Below are 15,167 nucleotides of genomic sequence, written 5' to 3'. Positions count from 1 at the left end.
CTAAAAAATACTGACCTATACTTCCTAGTGGATAACACAAAGTATCCATAAATCATATAGTGACCAGACAATTGCTCCTTAAATAAATGCACCTGTAGCCCGACTCTGATCTTCTTAGTGAGGGCACCTTCAGGGAAGACAGCCTGAACCTGGGGCACAAGGGTACTACTGAGCACGCCACCCTCTGGACCAATCAGATGGCTGTCCTGCTTTATTCTCGATACCACTACAAAATACTGAGGGAAGTCTCTGGTGATGATTCGGCAAATTCTCTTCTTTTCAAGCTCTTCAGGTGAATCAAGCTCTATGAAAGGTGGAGACAAATGATGCTCCTTAGTATTTACTTTCTTTACCCATTCAATAAAGGATATATGGATTAATGTCTTTGTTTCTTACTTTCATCCATGCCATTAAGGATCTGGTTCAGCTCTTCCTCAGTGAAGTCACAGTGGTGTTCTTTCCAGTTGTCTCCGGTTTCACTCCGCAAGATCACAAGTTCCCTCTCAGTGCCCCGAAGAGCAGCAAAATGGGGAATCTCCACAATCACAGGCCTGGTGTGGAATCAAGAGGTGAAACAAAAGAGAAAAAATCTAATTAGAAAATATAGATGTCTGACAGGGCTTTTTGGATGTAGGTACAATTAATGTTAAATAGGCCATCTTATGAACAAACACGTAAAATAAAAAAGAATTCATGATGTAGGTTTGAGGAATTTTGATTTCATGCTAAAACGATCATAAGAAATAATTAAAAAGAAAGATTACGGACAGCATCAACTCCATGAGATAAGCAAATGCAACTAAGAAAGACATGGAAATAACTGAGCAACCCAGGATCCTCTCACAACAAGAAACTTTTTTGAGTAAAAAAAAAAAAAGAATGAAAATCAAGAAACAGAACTTAAACACTTTGTAAATAAAAAATTATGATCTTAAAGTAATCATAGCGGGAAAGAATGAGTGCTTATGTGACCAGGATTCCAAGGTGGCAGGATGTCCCCCATCCCATGATCCTACCCGAGGAACTTTGTTCCTGGAGGACCCAGCTGCAGGATGCGACTGACCAGGCTCTCACCCTCATTCAGAGGGGGAGGAGCAGTGGGAAGATGGAGCTTACTGATTCCACACGCAGCACAGAGGAAGGAGTGAAGAAGAAAAGTTTGAACACACCACACCACTGAGCATACTCATGCAACCAAATACACAAATTCTAACAAACACACACATAGATACATGTAGTGGATTAATTTGCAATGATCTGAATAAATTATGAGTCTAATTCAGGCTCACGATCTTTAAAAATCAGTTCTGAAAGATGAATTAAAGAACCTATCTAAGGGAAAAATTCCATCAAATAAGTGACAGGTTTCTTGATGTTTACCACAGTAATGATCCATATACCCAGCAAAATAATTATAAATAATCTGTATTTACTTTTACTCCCAATTACAATAAAGCTGGGGTCTCCAACTTCAGCCTTCAAGAGCTACTGTCCTATAACTTTCAGGTGTATTCCTGTTCCAACACACCTGACTCAAATGACCGAATTACCTCTTCAGCATGTCACCAAGTTTGGAAAAGGTTTTTTAGTGAAACATTCATTTGAGTCAGAAATTTGCCTAAAAATTGCAGAGCAATTGTTCTCAAGGCTTGAAGTTGAAAACCCAGACGCTGAAGTCTATTATGTGATGATTAATCAGAATGAAAAATCCCACAAACAAATTAAAACAAAAAAAAGGAACGCTAATTCTAAACATCACAACAATACGTTAGAAATTATGCTTTTGATTAATAAGAAATAAGCATTTAAGATATAATATTTTTAAGTTTATTTGATAGGGACATACACATAACGACAGAGAAACTGAACATAACATGTTTACGTCATAGTGCAATAGCAAGAGCTAATTAGCAGCACTTGTCTCTAGATGGGCTTTTAAACAGCACATCTTAAACTAGTAAAAATTGAAGTAATAATCATTTGAAATAGCACAACATAATGTTGACAACATATACACAAACAGTGTATCTTAGCTTCCTAAGTATTCCACTTTTGTCAAAGGTTCACTAGGTGTCTGGTGTTGAAGAAACAGTTCCTCAGGATAATTTTGAGTTATAATTTGAATCTGCTGTTACTGGCTATGTAATCTCTGCACGTTCCTCGTTATGAATCTGGAATCATTTGAAGTGCTTTAACAAAGTCATTGATTGCTCCATGGCATTTAATGGATTTAGAGGAAAACACATAAACCTTTGTAGAAATGTTATGCAGTAATATACAGAAGTGACAAAGCAAACACAAAAACATTTTACACAACCCATATCTAGTATATCAGACTTGGGCTAGGCAAAAGCATCTATCTGGTTCTGTTTCTTTGTCTTCTTCAGAAGAAGAGCTTACTTCTTCTGAAGTAAGAGCTTTCAGAGCAGCTCTTACGTCAGCTGCTCTGGAAGTAAGAGCTGCTGAATGGGATGCCTGGAGTGACTTCCCATTCAAAGAATTCAACCGAATTAAATTACAAACCTAGTTTTCACCTTTTTTGAGCATAACGTTATTGCCAAAACAACAAAAAACAATTAACATTTTAAAGTCATGACAGGAGGTTAATTAGTAAAATATTAGCTATAGCCTTCCAACCAACAAAAGAACAAAAAACAGAGCAGTTCTCCTACTTCACAAAAATAAAGCAAAAAAAGAGAAGCATTGCTCTCCACCTTGTTCATCTAAGAGGTCTGTCAACTATACTTTATTAGGTATTCAACAAAAGGAGTAAAAGTTTTGTGAAAGGTCAAATCTGAGTGTTTGTGGTCATTACATACTTTGACATTCACCTACCCCAGGAACTGAGCTCCAGTCGGTCCGACCTCAATGATGCGACCAGCAAGCCCCTCTCCCTCCACCATGGGGGGCATGGAAGCCAAGCGATGTCTCTTAACCAGTCTGCATGTTACGCGGGTGGGTGCCGAACACTTCCTTGGTGGCACAATGATCCGTAGGCCATTATGACGACAACCACGCATAGCTCCGCCTCTGGCATCTACCATGAAGCTAACCAGGAAGCTACAGATAGAGGGCCCAGGAAAGAGTAAACTGAGTTTATATATAAGATTTCCATCAGTTGTTTACTCTGTTGGTAAATCTCCATGCAAACAAATTGAATGGAGGAGAAATAGAGACATTTACAGCAAATGGGAAAACAAAGATTTTCAGCTCAAATTCACATATCTACATATACTGAATAAAAGTCACATGACTTTATTTGTACTACCATCTTAAATTATATGAGACTAGATGTTTCCTGTTTTAGGTAAAAATCAGAATATTTTCTTTTGTATTCTCTTTCAAACTGTATGGCCTTCGTGAAACGTTTTTAAAATCCTTAAACAAGGTTCTTTCAGTAGTTTGGGGAATTTTTTATGTCGACAAAACTGCCCTGCCATTTTTGTAGGCTGCCTTGCTTACACAAACCTTTTCAGCTCCGAATTTACTGATTTATCAGGTCTTTGTAATGGCCCTTCTGTAACACTGGTTTTGTTGTCATTTACATCCAATTTCCGCTGAATGGAACAGAATGGACAGGTGCATCACACAACAGTCCATTGATTGGGGGACGGAAAAGCATCCTTGCTTGTGACAAACATGAGACATGCTAGTGTGTCACGTTTTTCATTGCACCAAGTCACAACATCATGTGTTTTGAGTTTGGCCCTACGTGCCCAGTGAGAGTCCAGCTGGTGGTGGAAATGCTCTCCTGGATACACCTGAACATAAAATAGTGGACCTGACCACACTGACCCATACCATGCAGCTCAAAGGAAACAAGACATAATTAAATGGTTATGTATGATTAAGGTTTTTGTCCATTTTTTGTCCTTTGTCTTCCAAATGTATGTATCGTAATTAGGGCCAAAAACTTTCATATTAGATTCATGAGAGCACAGGACTCCAAGAATTAAGATATGTCCCTGGAATGTATGTGAAAACTGTTTGATGTTGCTTTTGGAGAAATAGCTTTTACTTCAAGTGGCTCTTCAGCCTGTCAGTAGAAGAGTTGTTTCACTTTGCATAAAACATAAAATTGTTTTACCAGTTAAACCCAGAATCTTAAAATACCCTTCTTAAATAGTCTCATGATGTCACATGAGGAAGAACAGGTGTCTTAAAATACAGTCATGGCCAAATGTTTTGAGAATGATTCAAATGTTAATATTTACAAAGTCTACTGCTTCAGTTTTTATAACGGCAATTTGCATATACTCCAGAATGTTACAAAGAGTGATCAGCGTAACAGCAAAAAATTGCAAAGTCAATATTTGCCTAGAAAATGAACTTTATCCCCCAAAACACATTTCAACTTCATTGCAGCCCTGCCTTAAAAGGACCAGCTAACATTGTTTCAGTGATTGCTCCATTAACACAGGTGTGGGTGGTGATGAGGACAGGGCTGGAGATCAATCTGTCATGATTAAGTAAGAATGACACTGCTGGACACTTTAAAAAGAGGCTGGTGCTTGGCATCATTGTTTCTCTTCTGTGAACCATGGTTACCTCGAAAGAAACACGTGCAGTCATCATTGCACTGCACAAAAATGGCCTAACAGGAAAGAAAATCGCAGCTAGAAAGATTGCACCTCAGTCAACAATCTATCGCATCATCAAGAACTTCAAGGAGAGAGGTTCCATTGTTGCCAAAAAGGCTCCAGGGCGCCCAAGAAAGACCAGCAAGTGCCAGGACCGTCTCTTAAAAGTGTTTCAGCTGCGGGATCGGGCTACCAGCAGTGCAGAGCTTGCTCAGGAATGGCAGCAGGCAGGTGTGAGTGCATCTGCACGCACTGTGAGGCGGAGACTCTTGGAGCAAGGCCTGGTCTCAAGGAGGGCAGCAAAGAAGCCACTTCTCTCCAGGAAAAACATCAGGGACAGACTGATATTCTGCAAAAGGTACAGGGAGTGGACTGCTGAGGACTGGGGTAAAGTCATTTTCTCTGATGAATCCCCTTTCCGATTGTTTGGGACATCTGGAAAACAGCTTGTTCGGAGAAGACGAGGTGAGCGCTACCACCAGTCTTGTCTCATGCCAACTGTGAAGCATCCTGAAACCATTCATGTGTGGGGTTGCTTCTCAGCCAAGGGAGTCGGCTCTCTCACAGTCTTACCTAAAAACACAGCCATGAATAAAGAATGGTACCAGAATGTCCTCCGAGAGCAACTTCTCCCAACCGTCCAAGAGCAGTTTGGTGATGAACAATGCCTTTTCCAGCATGATGGAGCACCTTGCCATAAAGCAAAGGTGATATCTAACTGGCTCAGGGAACAAAACATAGAGATTTTGGGTCCATGGCCTGGAAACTCCCCTGATCTTAATCCCATTGAAAACTTGTGGTCAATCATCAAGAGACGGGTGGACAAACGAAAACCTAGGAATTCTGACAAAATGCAAGCATTGATTGTGCAAGAATGGACTGCTATCAGTCAGGATTTGGTCCAGAAATTGATTGAGAGCATACCAGGGAGAATTGCAGAGGTCCTGAAGAAGAGGGGTCAACACTGCAAATATTGACTTGCTGCATTAACTCATTCTAACTGTCATTAAAAGCTTTTGTTACTCATAATATGATTGCAATTGTATTTCTGTATGTGATGACAACATCTGACATACACACATGAAAACCAGAGGGCAGCAGATCATGTGAAAATATAATATTTGTGTCATTCTCAATACTTTTGGCCATGACTGTACATCTACAGGTGGTCTTTGGATTAAGTAATATTTTGTGAGTTAGCCTATCAGAAATTGTCTGGGCTATTCCAAATTGGAAGGTATCGCAGTTTAAGTGTATAAAACACTTCTGCCCTTGAAGAAAAAACTACAAAAATCAGTGAAGAAAGACAGGTCATGCTTGTTTTTTTATGCAGTCTATGTAAAATGTTAAAGTTGTATATTTGTAACTTCAAAAACTGGGAAATTCTTGCACGACAATTTAAAGTCTGAATGTTTTTATACTTGAAAATGACTGATTACTGCTTGTGTATGAGAACTTTGTAAATAAACATAAGACAGAAATAATTTTTATAGGTACTATAACATATAAATAGTATTTTTCAACCATATATCCACAGATTTATAAATTAAAAAAACTCAAAGAATAAACCCCCCCCCCCCCCCACAGTTATAGTATTTTTTTTAAAACCTAAATCCAGGTCATATAAACCCATGTATAGATAAACCATGCAAAAATAGGATGGGAGTGAGAGTGTAATTTAAACTGGACTGAAGATACAAGCACAAATTCAAGAGTATCACCTGCTGTTGTCATGGTCTAGGCATGGAGAGGAACGGCTAGAAGCAGAACACAGCAGTGACACACAGACGCCCAAACAGAATCACAAGAGGACAATGGAAAGAAGTAACAAGAGAAAAAGAGAATAAAGAATGAGTAAAAGTGAAAACAAACCCAACCAGACACAAGAATACACACAAGCATACTAGTACACATCAAAAAGTGCAATATTTCTTGCCAGTCATCTCAGAAAGAGAAACTCATATATAAAATCATCACACATAGAATAAAATAGTCCAAGCATTCGTTTCTTGTAATTTTGATGATTATGACTTACAGATAATGAAAACCCAAAATTTACTGTCAGAGAAAATTAGAATAACATGAAAAAAAATTATGGAAACACATGAAGTTACACCCTAATCAGCAAATTAGCTTAATACACCTGCAAAGATTTCCTGAGCCTCCAAACGGTTTCTCACTCTGGTAGACTGTGTCAAAAATAATTGACATACTCCACTGATTGTGACATATCCAGAAGACAGTCGGTGGAAAGGTCCAGAGCCTAGTTTTCGAAATAAATTCTGCATTTCAATTGAAAATCAAAGTCGTAGGGTCTGGAGAAACAGTGGAGCGGCACACAGTCCATGTTGTTTAAAGTCCAGTGTGAATTCTCCACAGTGATAGTTTGGGGTGCCATTTCATCTGCTGGTGTTGGTACACTGTGTTTTCTGAAGTCCACAGTCAATGCAGTCGTATACCAGGAAATGCTAGCCAGCCATGGTGTTCCTGTTCTTAATTGACCTTCAAATTCCTCTGACCTATATGAACCTTTAAGAGGAAGATGAGACATCAGACCCAATGAGGCAGATGATCTGCAGAAAGTTATTAAAGCAATCTGAGCTTCCATCACACCTACAGTGTTAAAATCCGATCGCCTCTGTGCTACTTTGCAAGAGGAGACCCAACCAACTATTGCCTGAAATTTGCACACTTTTCATATGCCTAACATTTGTGCTTAAAACACCTGTTTTTGATTGGTGATATTTTAATTTTGCAAGACACTAAATTTTGGGTTTTCTTTTCATGTAAGCCATAAATTGCAATTAATACAACTGCAAAATACAAAAGCTTGAAATATTTTACTATGTGTAATGAATCTTTATAAAATGATTCTTTCACTTTCTGAGGTGACTAATAGGAAATATTGCAATATTACATTTTTTTGAGATGTACTAGTACATGAAGAAAAAAAGAGAGCACACCAAAAATCTAAACTGCTTGGTTATTTCATAATCCAGATGCTGGGGACATGTTGTTAGGACAGAAGTTGGGGCGTTTTCAGATTGGGTAAAAATTTGAGACCCAGTTTAATATTCATCGGTCAACAGCAGAAATGCTTTTAAAACTGCATGCACATTAATTGTGAAGCTGTGATTCCCTACAGTAACATCAGAGCACTGGGTTACCTGACGGGTTGGTAGGAAACATAGCTTTGTAATGTTCATAGTTTGAGTCTCTGCTTTGATATGACAGGCCTTTGCACATGTTGCTGTACATACAAAAATAAAGCAAACATTTGCAACTGGATACAACATCAGAATCCTCATGTTATATTAGATCTAAATGTTTCCTCTCTGGATGTATAATTGCTAAATGAATATTTTAATAGAAAGTACTGTTCTCTCTGTTACTTAAAGGTTGTAATGTTGTTAGATATTGAGTGGGTTAAATGTAGAGACATGTATTGCTTTTGGAACATTTAAATTAAAAATTAGAACCATTTCATTAGGTCATTTTTTTAATAAATGTTCTAATGGTGCTGGTATTTGAAGCTTGTTCTTTGGTGTTAAGAAATACCTTTGTGTATTTAAGTGTATTGATCTCATGTTAGCATGATGCAAAGTAAGCTAACACATTGATTTTAGTGTATGGCTTAGCTGAGGAAATGCTGTAATCACTTTGACAAAATGAACAGGAATATATTTGATGTAGTTTTGAAAAACTACATCAAAACAATATAAAGTTTCATAAATTCAGTAAGTCATGGGAATCTCTAGGTGTGAAGTAGTGTGTTCCTATACCCTGAGTGCAGCAGACTGGAAGACAACATGACATTATCGAGATGTTCAGCACCCCAGCTCAGTCGGAAAGTTTCCTTGTCGTTCTCTCTAGACAATGTTGATACCTAAAACACAAACATCAGCTGGTCAACTGGATTTTTAAAAAGGCAGTCTAATAGAGGCTTGCAGGATGTTGCGCCATGTTCCCCCACCTGGTGGCTCGTCAGTATGTCTTCGAAGAGAACGTCCTCCCTCTGATGAAAGCTTTGGTGAATAGGAGTGTGCTGGGATCTGTTGGAAAGCCAAAATGTTTGACTATAGTTGGAACATGGCATCCCATGCATTGGTTCTCATTCTGCATGTAAAGTTTTTATCACCTGTCAAAGTTGTGGCTCATATAGCTGAAGCTGTCCAGATAATGTTCTGGCAGAGAGTCGTCCTGCAGTTTCCATATGTCCTCTGCTCTCAGGTACTCCCCACCATCCCCCGTCATTGTGTCCTCACCTGGAGACAGAGGTAGAATCATACTGTTAAGCATATAATGGAAAAAATGATAATGTGAATTACTAGTTATCTTATTACTAACCAGTGTCTGAAATATTTATGTACTCTAATGCACAACCTTTCAGGATCTAAAGCAACAAAAATATGATTGGGACTATTACTTTTATCCACATCACTGTTGTTTTTATTGACTGTTTAATCAATGAATATTTAAACTGGTAATGATGGGAAATTTGATGTTGCTGTAGCGCAAAAAGACCTAGTGGATGCTACAAAGGGTAAATTATTTGCTGTTAAAAGAAAGCTGTTCTCACAAAGCTCAAACCATTTTCATCAGCATGCCCCCACAGTTTTAAGTCCTTATTCTTCAAATGCAAACATTTCTTCTAAGTTATGAGCATTCCATAAAGTTTAGTGGTCATCATAAATTTGATTTCAAATCACACAAACCTCATGGAAAGATATAATTGGTATAAATTAGTTCATGCTCCAATTTACAAGAAAACAATCCATAATCTGTTGTTATCAAGTTCATAGTTAAATCTAATTCAATAGTAAATTCATATGCAGTTAGTACTGTGGCATTATGGTCATAAACACAGAAGAAAAGTGAATATATAAAGAACTTAAAAAAACAAACACATCCAGGTATTACAGGGCCTAGCAATCTAAAATCCATTTTGTTTATCTTCAAAAAAATTGATGTAACACTGCACACCATGCTGACAGAGCATATAGTACCTTCCAGTGCCACTGTCATCTCAGAAAATGCTTCATCTTCCACCTTCAAAACTTTGGGACATATATTTTTAAATGCATGTCTTGATAAATACATAATTCCTCTCTGTCTGGCAAAATTAACACAGATTGTATCTTCTCTGTAGCCTTGGTTAATTAAATTCATTTTTAGGTTTCAATTGTTACATGGACTTTTGATGTGACTCACCTTCCTCATCTGATACATCTAGAATCTCTGTCATGGTCTCTGGAACGTTGAGTTTATGTTTCTCTGTCACCGTCTGCCATGGCACACACAGAGAAGGTATGGTACATCAAACAACGGTTAGGTTACTAAAGATTTGCTTCAGATGTGTAATGATAGCACAAACTCACAGTTGTGGTGGTGAGGATCTCTTCTGTAACAACTTTCAGCGTGTCAACCACAGATATGTAACCCAGGCGTTTGGCAATGGACAGAGCAGTGTTCCCATTCTGCCAGAGCAAAGGGCAGGAATATTAAAATACAGAATCATGATTAATATTATCAGTAAGCAGCAGTATGTGGGATTATCAATGTAATACCAAATTTGAGAGTCAATGAAAGGCATAAATTTCAGTCTTACTACTGTGGTTGTGTTGGGTTTGGCCCCATGTTGCAGCAAAACATTAATTATGTGTGTGTTCCCTTGCTGTGCTGCCTGGTGAAGTGGTGTGTAACCATTCTGTAAACCAGAACAAAAACACAAAGGACAATTACATTCAAAGGCTTTACTGTCACAACAAAGCAAATATGAATATAAAGTCAGTGTATTTTGTTTTAAGCTAAGTTTTTATTCTCCATACGTATAAACCCCAAACAATTTCTACCTTGGTTTTGGCATTGACACTGGCACCTTGCTGTAGCAGGAAGTTAACCATTTTGACATTTCCATAATGACATGCTACTATCAGAGGAGTGTATCCAAGCTGCAAAGGGAAAGAGAACGAGAACAGGATGAAATAATTTCCAGACATGGCTGATTATTCTGCTTGGGTGCTAAACCAAGTAAAAAGAAGAAACTCTTAAAAATGTTGATACCTATATCTCAAAATTCTGGGAAGCTATTCTGTGGACCAACAGAGACCAAAGTGGAACATTTTGGAAGTTGTGTGTCTTGTTACACATGGACACAATTGAGATATTGTGGTTTGACCTTATAAAGACCACTAAACGTTAAAAGTCTTCTACTTTATCTGTGACAGTTGTTAGGTTTAAGGTTCAATTAATTTTTCCATTTAGGAAATTAAGAATAACTAAGAACATCAGCTACATTTAAATCAAGGTAGTGGAAATACACACAAAGAACATGTAGGCAACACATAAGCTTATGTGTAATTCTACATCATCACATTCCCTAGTTTGTCTGCTACTGTGTTTTTTAGTGCATCAAAGAGTGTGTTTGTACTTTAGTTTGCTGGTCCAGGTTCGCATCATGTTTGGCCAGAACCTCCGCTGCATTCACTCTGTCCTCCTGGGCTGTGAGATGCAAAGGAGTGAGTCCACTCTGCAACATATAAAGCACAAGATTCTCACAGTGAGAAACAGCAATCAAAATGGATGCGTCAAACAGTAAATAAAACAAACAGGATCAGCTTATTATGTATGGGACCTTGGTTGCTGTATTGACGTGAGCTCCTTTACGAAGCAGCAGGCTGACCATCTCAGCATGTCCTTCCTGGGCTGCCAGGTGCAGGGGACTGACTCCCTGCTTGGTCAAAACGTTGGTCTCTGCTCCGTACTGCAGCAATGCTAAAGCAATGTTGGTCTGGTTCTTTTTAGCTGCAATGTGAAGTGGAGTGTAGCCGTTCTAGACAAGATGGAAGATTGACAATTCATGATGAAATAAACTGCTGCAGAACATTTACATTTGAAAACCATGTGACTTTTACTAACCTTTGCAGTGGCATGCGGTGATGCCCCTTTATCCAGCAGCAGCAGAGCCACCTCCTGGTTGTCATAATGAGCTGCTACATGTAATGGAGTCAGGCCGTTCTGTGAAAAAAGGCATTCTAGTAAATTATATTTAAAACAGAATAACTTACCTTTGCAGTTTTATTATCTAAATTTAGATTAATCATAATGAGTAATATTCTGCAAAATAATCCACTGTATTTTAGAGATGCAAACTAATTACTAAACTGCAGCTGTAAATTTAATGCTCACCTTCCCAGCATCAGCTGGAAGTGCTTTCCGTTGAAGGAGAAGGTTAGTTACATCAAGGCTTCCATATTTGGCTGCTACATGTAAGGGAGTGAATCCTTTCTGTGGAAAATGAATTGGAGAAAATCCTTATTTCCAGATTGTTTTTTCGTCATGCTGAGTACTGTCTCAGTATGCAGACATCATCCTCCACCTTCCACCCACCTTGGTGGCCAGCGAGTGCGAGGCTCCTGCCTCCAGCAGCACAGCCGCTGTCTCTACCTGACCCTCTCTGGCTGAAATGTGAAGAGGGGTGTAGCCGTTGGTGGTGGCAGCGTCCGGGTGGGCCATGTGCTGCAGGAGCAGTTGGACAATATCGGTTTCACCCAAACGAGAGGCAATGTGGAGGGGTGTTTGGTCCTCCTGTTGGTAGATGGAGAAAGAGAGAGAATGTGTTTTAGCAAAGTCAGAATATTAGAAGCAAAACATTCTTTCACATTTAAAGGTCGTAATGATACTGTATTTTGTTGGGATTATATGTGATAAACCAGTACAAAATAAAACAAATAAAAATTCAATGCTTGCTAATTAATTAATCAAACAACTAAGAGGCCATCTACTTTTCTATTAATCTAGTCTGTTGGGAAAAGCAGCAAGAAAAAAGATGTATCAGAAAAACAGCCATAGAAAGTCCCATTAACAGTTTGCTAAAAGCCATGTAGGGACACCGCAATACATGGAGGGAGGTGCTCTGGTCAGATACATGTAAAATGCCATCTGTGACAACAAACTAAAACTGCACATCACCACTACCATACCATGCATGGCAGCATCATATTATGGTGATGGTTTTCTTCAGTGGGAAAATGCAAATGCTCACTCAGTTTTTTTAGATTTCTATTAGTAACAAAAGTGAAAACAATGTTTTAGTTTTTATTCTCTCCACAATGAAGCTCTACATTGTGCATGTTTGTCACATAACCAAACAAATAAAACAAAGTAGGGCTTGTCTTTAAAATATCAAAATATGGAGAACGTCAAGAAAAGTAAGAGTTTGAAACACTATTACAGTTTTACAGCAAAGTAAAGTGAGGAAATTGGGAGATGACTCACCCTGGCCATAGCATCCACCAGGGCTCCATTTCTCAACAAGCAGCGAACCACTTCCATCTGACCTGCTCGTGCTGCCATGTGGAGCGCTGTCTCACCACGCTGTCGTGCAAAATCACAACATTTAGTAACATTAAAACACTAAGATGAAGCAAAAACCGACCACTAACTTGTAAAAACCACAACTCACAATGTTGCGGACATCAGGAGAGGCTCCGTTCTGCAGCAGGAGCAGAACAATGTTGAGGTGACCCATGAAAGCTGCTACATGAATGGGTGTCAATCCAGACTGGGATGTGAAAGACAGAGAGGTAAAAGAGCAAAGACTGGCATCAGGTGAAAGTGCACAGAGTTGTGAACAAGCACTTTTATTTTTCAAAAAATCATGCAGAAACTTACCTCAGTAATGGCCTGGATGGAAGCACCATATTTAATAAGGAGCTCCATCACTTTCACTCGATTTTTCTTGCAAGCAATATGGAGAGGAGTAAATCCATTCTGGCAGAGGGAGAATTAATAGACAATTGTTTTGTTATTCTTCTGCAGTTATTGCTTACATAAAATCTAAGACAGCCTCCATATTGATTTGATTTCTCACCAGCGCTCTGGCGTTTGGGTTGGCTTTCTTGTCTAAGAGGAGCTTGGTGACTCTGTAGTGGCCACAGTGAGCAGCAACATGCAGCGCCGTGAGGTAATCGAGTGTAACGTCGTCAACAGGCGCCTTGTGTTGCAGCAACAGTTTCACACACTCTATGTGGTCTCCCTGAGCTGACATGTGCAGCGGGGACAATCCGTTCTGTATGGTGCAAGAATATATGCAAAAAGTAAATAAGAAGAAGGCAAAGAAAATGCCTATACGGACACAGTAAAGGAACAGCAGTATTTTACCTTGGTTCTAGCTAAAATGGGTGCTTCTCTTTCCAGCAGAAGCTCCAGGGCCGTGTCATGTCCACTCCTGGCAGCACAGTGTAGAGGCGTCAGACCATCCTGTTGGACAATCACATAAAACCCACATGAATAATGAATCAGCAAATGAAAATTTGAGAAGAATGCTGTGGAAACAATGATTTCTATAAGCTAGTTTCAAAAATATAAGGTTTTATTCAATACAATCTGTTGTCGAAAAAATTCATTAACGTCTTACCCTTGTCTTAGCATCTATTTGAGAACCTCGATCCAACAGCAAAGCCACCATGTTGGTGTTTCCTCTCTTGGAGGCCACATGAAGAGGCGTAATCTCATTCTAACAAGAAAAAGGAGGAAACAGAAATAAGATTTTACCAAAAATAATAAGACTGTCAAAAATAGAACACATTCTTATATATGCATTCTACAAGAAGCCGGACACAGGTACGGATGTATGCCACAGTTTATGAAAATTAACCCATTGCTGTCTTAATCTACTTTCAACTATATAATAAACTTAACTATTTGTTTTTGCTTCCAAGCAAAAGCTAAATTGAGTAAAACATTGTTGAGTTGAATACATCACATACAACACATATACATTTTAATAATAATTTAGGTGTGTTGCAAATTAGCATCATCACTGGGCATGCCAATCATTAACAAATTACTCGGTCTTGAGTATGATAATTTTATTGACTCTTTCATCACAATTGCCAGACGGGTTTTTAAAACTGCAATACAACACACATTTCTGTACAATTGCTCTGGTCCATCAACACAATATTTTAAATACATTGTTAAAATATAAAATCAAGCTTACATATTCACATTCTGATGTGGCAATTTGCATGAGATGAATGTAAATCAACATATAACTTTGCAGCTTGGACCACTGGTCATTTAGGGTCTACTCATGACAAAAGTTCAAATAGGAATAAAAACAATCCATCTAAAAGGGTGTGGCGCTTGGTGAAGCAATTTAGTGGGTCGTCCATATGGACTATTAGTTCTCATTGCAGCCATTGAAAGCTTGATTTCTGACCACAGAACCTTTGATGCATCTCCCCAACATCCTCCATTTCTCAATCCATTTCCTGTCTGAAATACACTTATTGGTTTCTAGTAAAGTTAATGTTTTGCTCTAAACATGCTGTTCTAGAGCTTAACAGACAGGATGCTCAGGAAAAGAAGCTGAGACTGTACCCGTGCTGTGAAGTCAACGGCAGCTCCTCTGTTCAGCAGCAGAGTGGCGACGTTCACATTACCGTAGTGAGCAGCGATGTGCAGGGGAGTGAAACCACTCTGTTCGCAACAGACAGGTAGAACACAGAGAAGAACGGAATGAGTGCAGTTATCATAAGTAGGTAAAGAAAAGAACCCTGACAGCTGAAGCAGTGTAATGAC

At 38.7% G+C, this 15,167-nt stretch overlaps 1 protein-coding gene across 18 annotated transcripts in view; it reads right to left on the bottom strand.

Moving 5' to 3' along the window:
- Positions 1-15,167, bottom strand: part of ank2a (ankyrin 2a, neuronal) — a 77,277-nt gene that overhangs the window by 36,688 nt on the left and 25,422 nt on the right. For 8 of the 18 annotated variants that reach the window (XM_028016206.1, XM_028016201.1, XM_028016192.1 and 5 more), the window contains 25 exons: positions 14,967-15,065; positions 13,999-14,097; positions 13,743-13,841; positions 13,453-13,650; positions 13,254-13,352; positions 13,045-13,143; positions 12,858-12,956; positions 11,970-12,167; positions 11,769-11,867; positions 11,499-11,597; positions 11,215-11,412; positions 11,011-11,109; positions 10,433-10,531; positions 10,189-10,287; positions 9,959-10,057; positions 9,792-9,864; positions 9,587-9,637; positions 8,719-8,845; positions 8,554-8,632; positions 8,363-8,466; positions 6,302-6,337; positions 2,836-3,060; positions 1,017-1,115; positions 397-551; positions 93-304 (listed from right to left, as the gene is read on the bottom strand). In XM_028016206.1, the coding sequence (XP_027872007.1) occupies positions 93-304; positions 397-551; positions 1,017-1,115; positions 2,836-3,060; positions 6,302-6,337; positions 8,363-8,466; positions 8,554-8,632; positions 8,719-8,845; positions 9,587-9,637; positions 9,792-9,864; positions 9,959-10,057; positions 10,189-10,287; positions 10,433-10,531; positions 11,011-11,109; positions 11,215-11,412; positions 11,499-11,597; positions 11,769-11,867; positions 11,970-12,167; positions 12,858-12,956; positions 13,045-13,143; positions 13,254-13,352; positions 13,453-13,650; positions 13,743-13,841; positions 13,999-14,097; positions 14,967-15,065 (2,943 nt within the window). The remainder of the gene's footprint in view (positions 1-92; positions 305-396; positions 552-1,016; positions 1,116-2,835; positions 3,061-6,301; positions 6,338-8,362; positions 8,467-8,553; positions 8,633-8,718; positions 8,846-9,586; positions 9,638-9,791; positions 9,865-9,958; positions 10,058-10,188; positions 10,288-10,432; positions 10,532-11,010; positions 11,110-11,214; positions 11,413-11,498; positions 11,598-11,768; positions 11,868-11,969; positions 12,168-12,857; positions 12,957-13,044; positions 13,144-13,253; positions 13,353-13,452; positions 13,651-13,742; positions 13,842-13,998; positions 14,098-14,966; positions 15,066-15,167) is intronic. The other 10 variants (XM_028016198.1, XM_028016199.1, XM_028016200.1 and 7 more) reach the window with 7 other exon arrangements.

The sequence above is a fragment of the Xiphophorus couchianus genome, chromosome 5 (genome assembly GCF_001444195.1).
Source record: "Xiphophorus couchianus chromosome 5, X_couchianus-1.0, whole genome shotgun sequence".
Classification (NCBI taxonomy): domain Eukaryota; kingdom Metazoa; phylum Chordata; class Actinopteri; order Cyprinodontiformes; family Poeciliidae; genus Xiphophorus; species Xiphophorus couchianus.
This window is presented reverse-complemented; position numbering and strand designations above follow the sequence as displayed.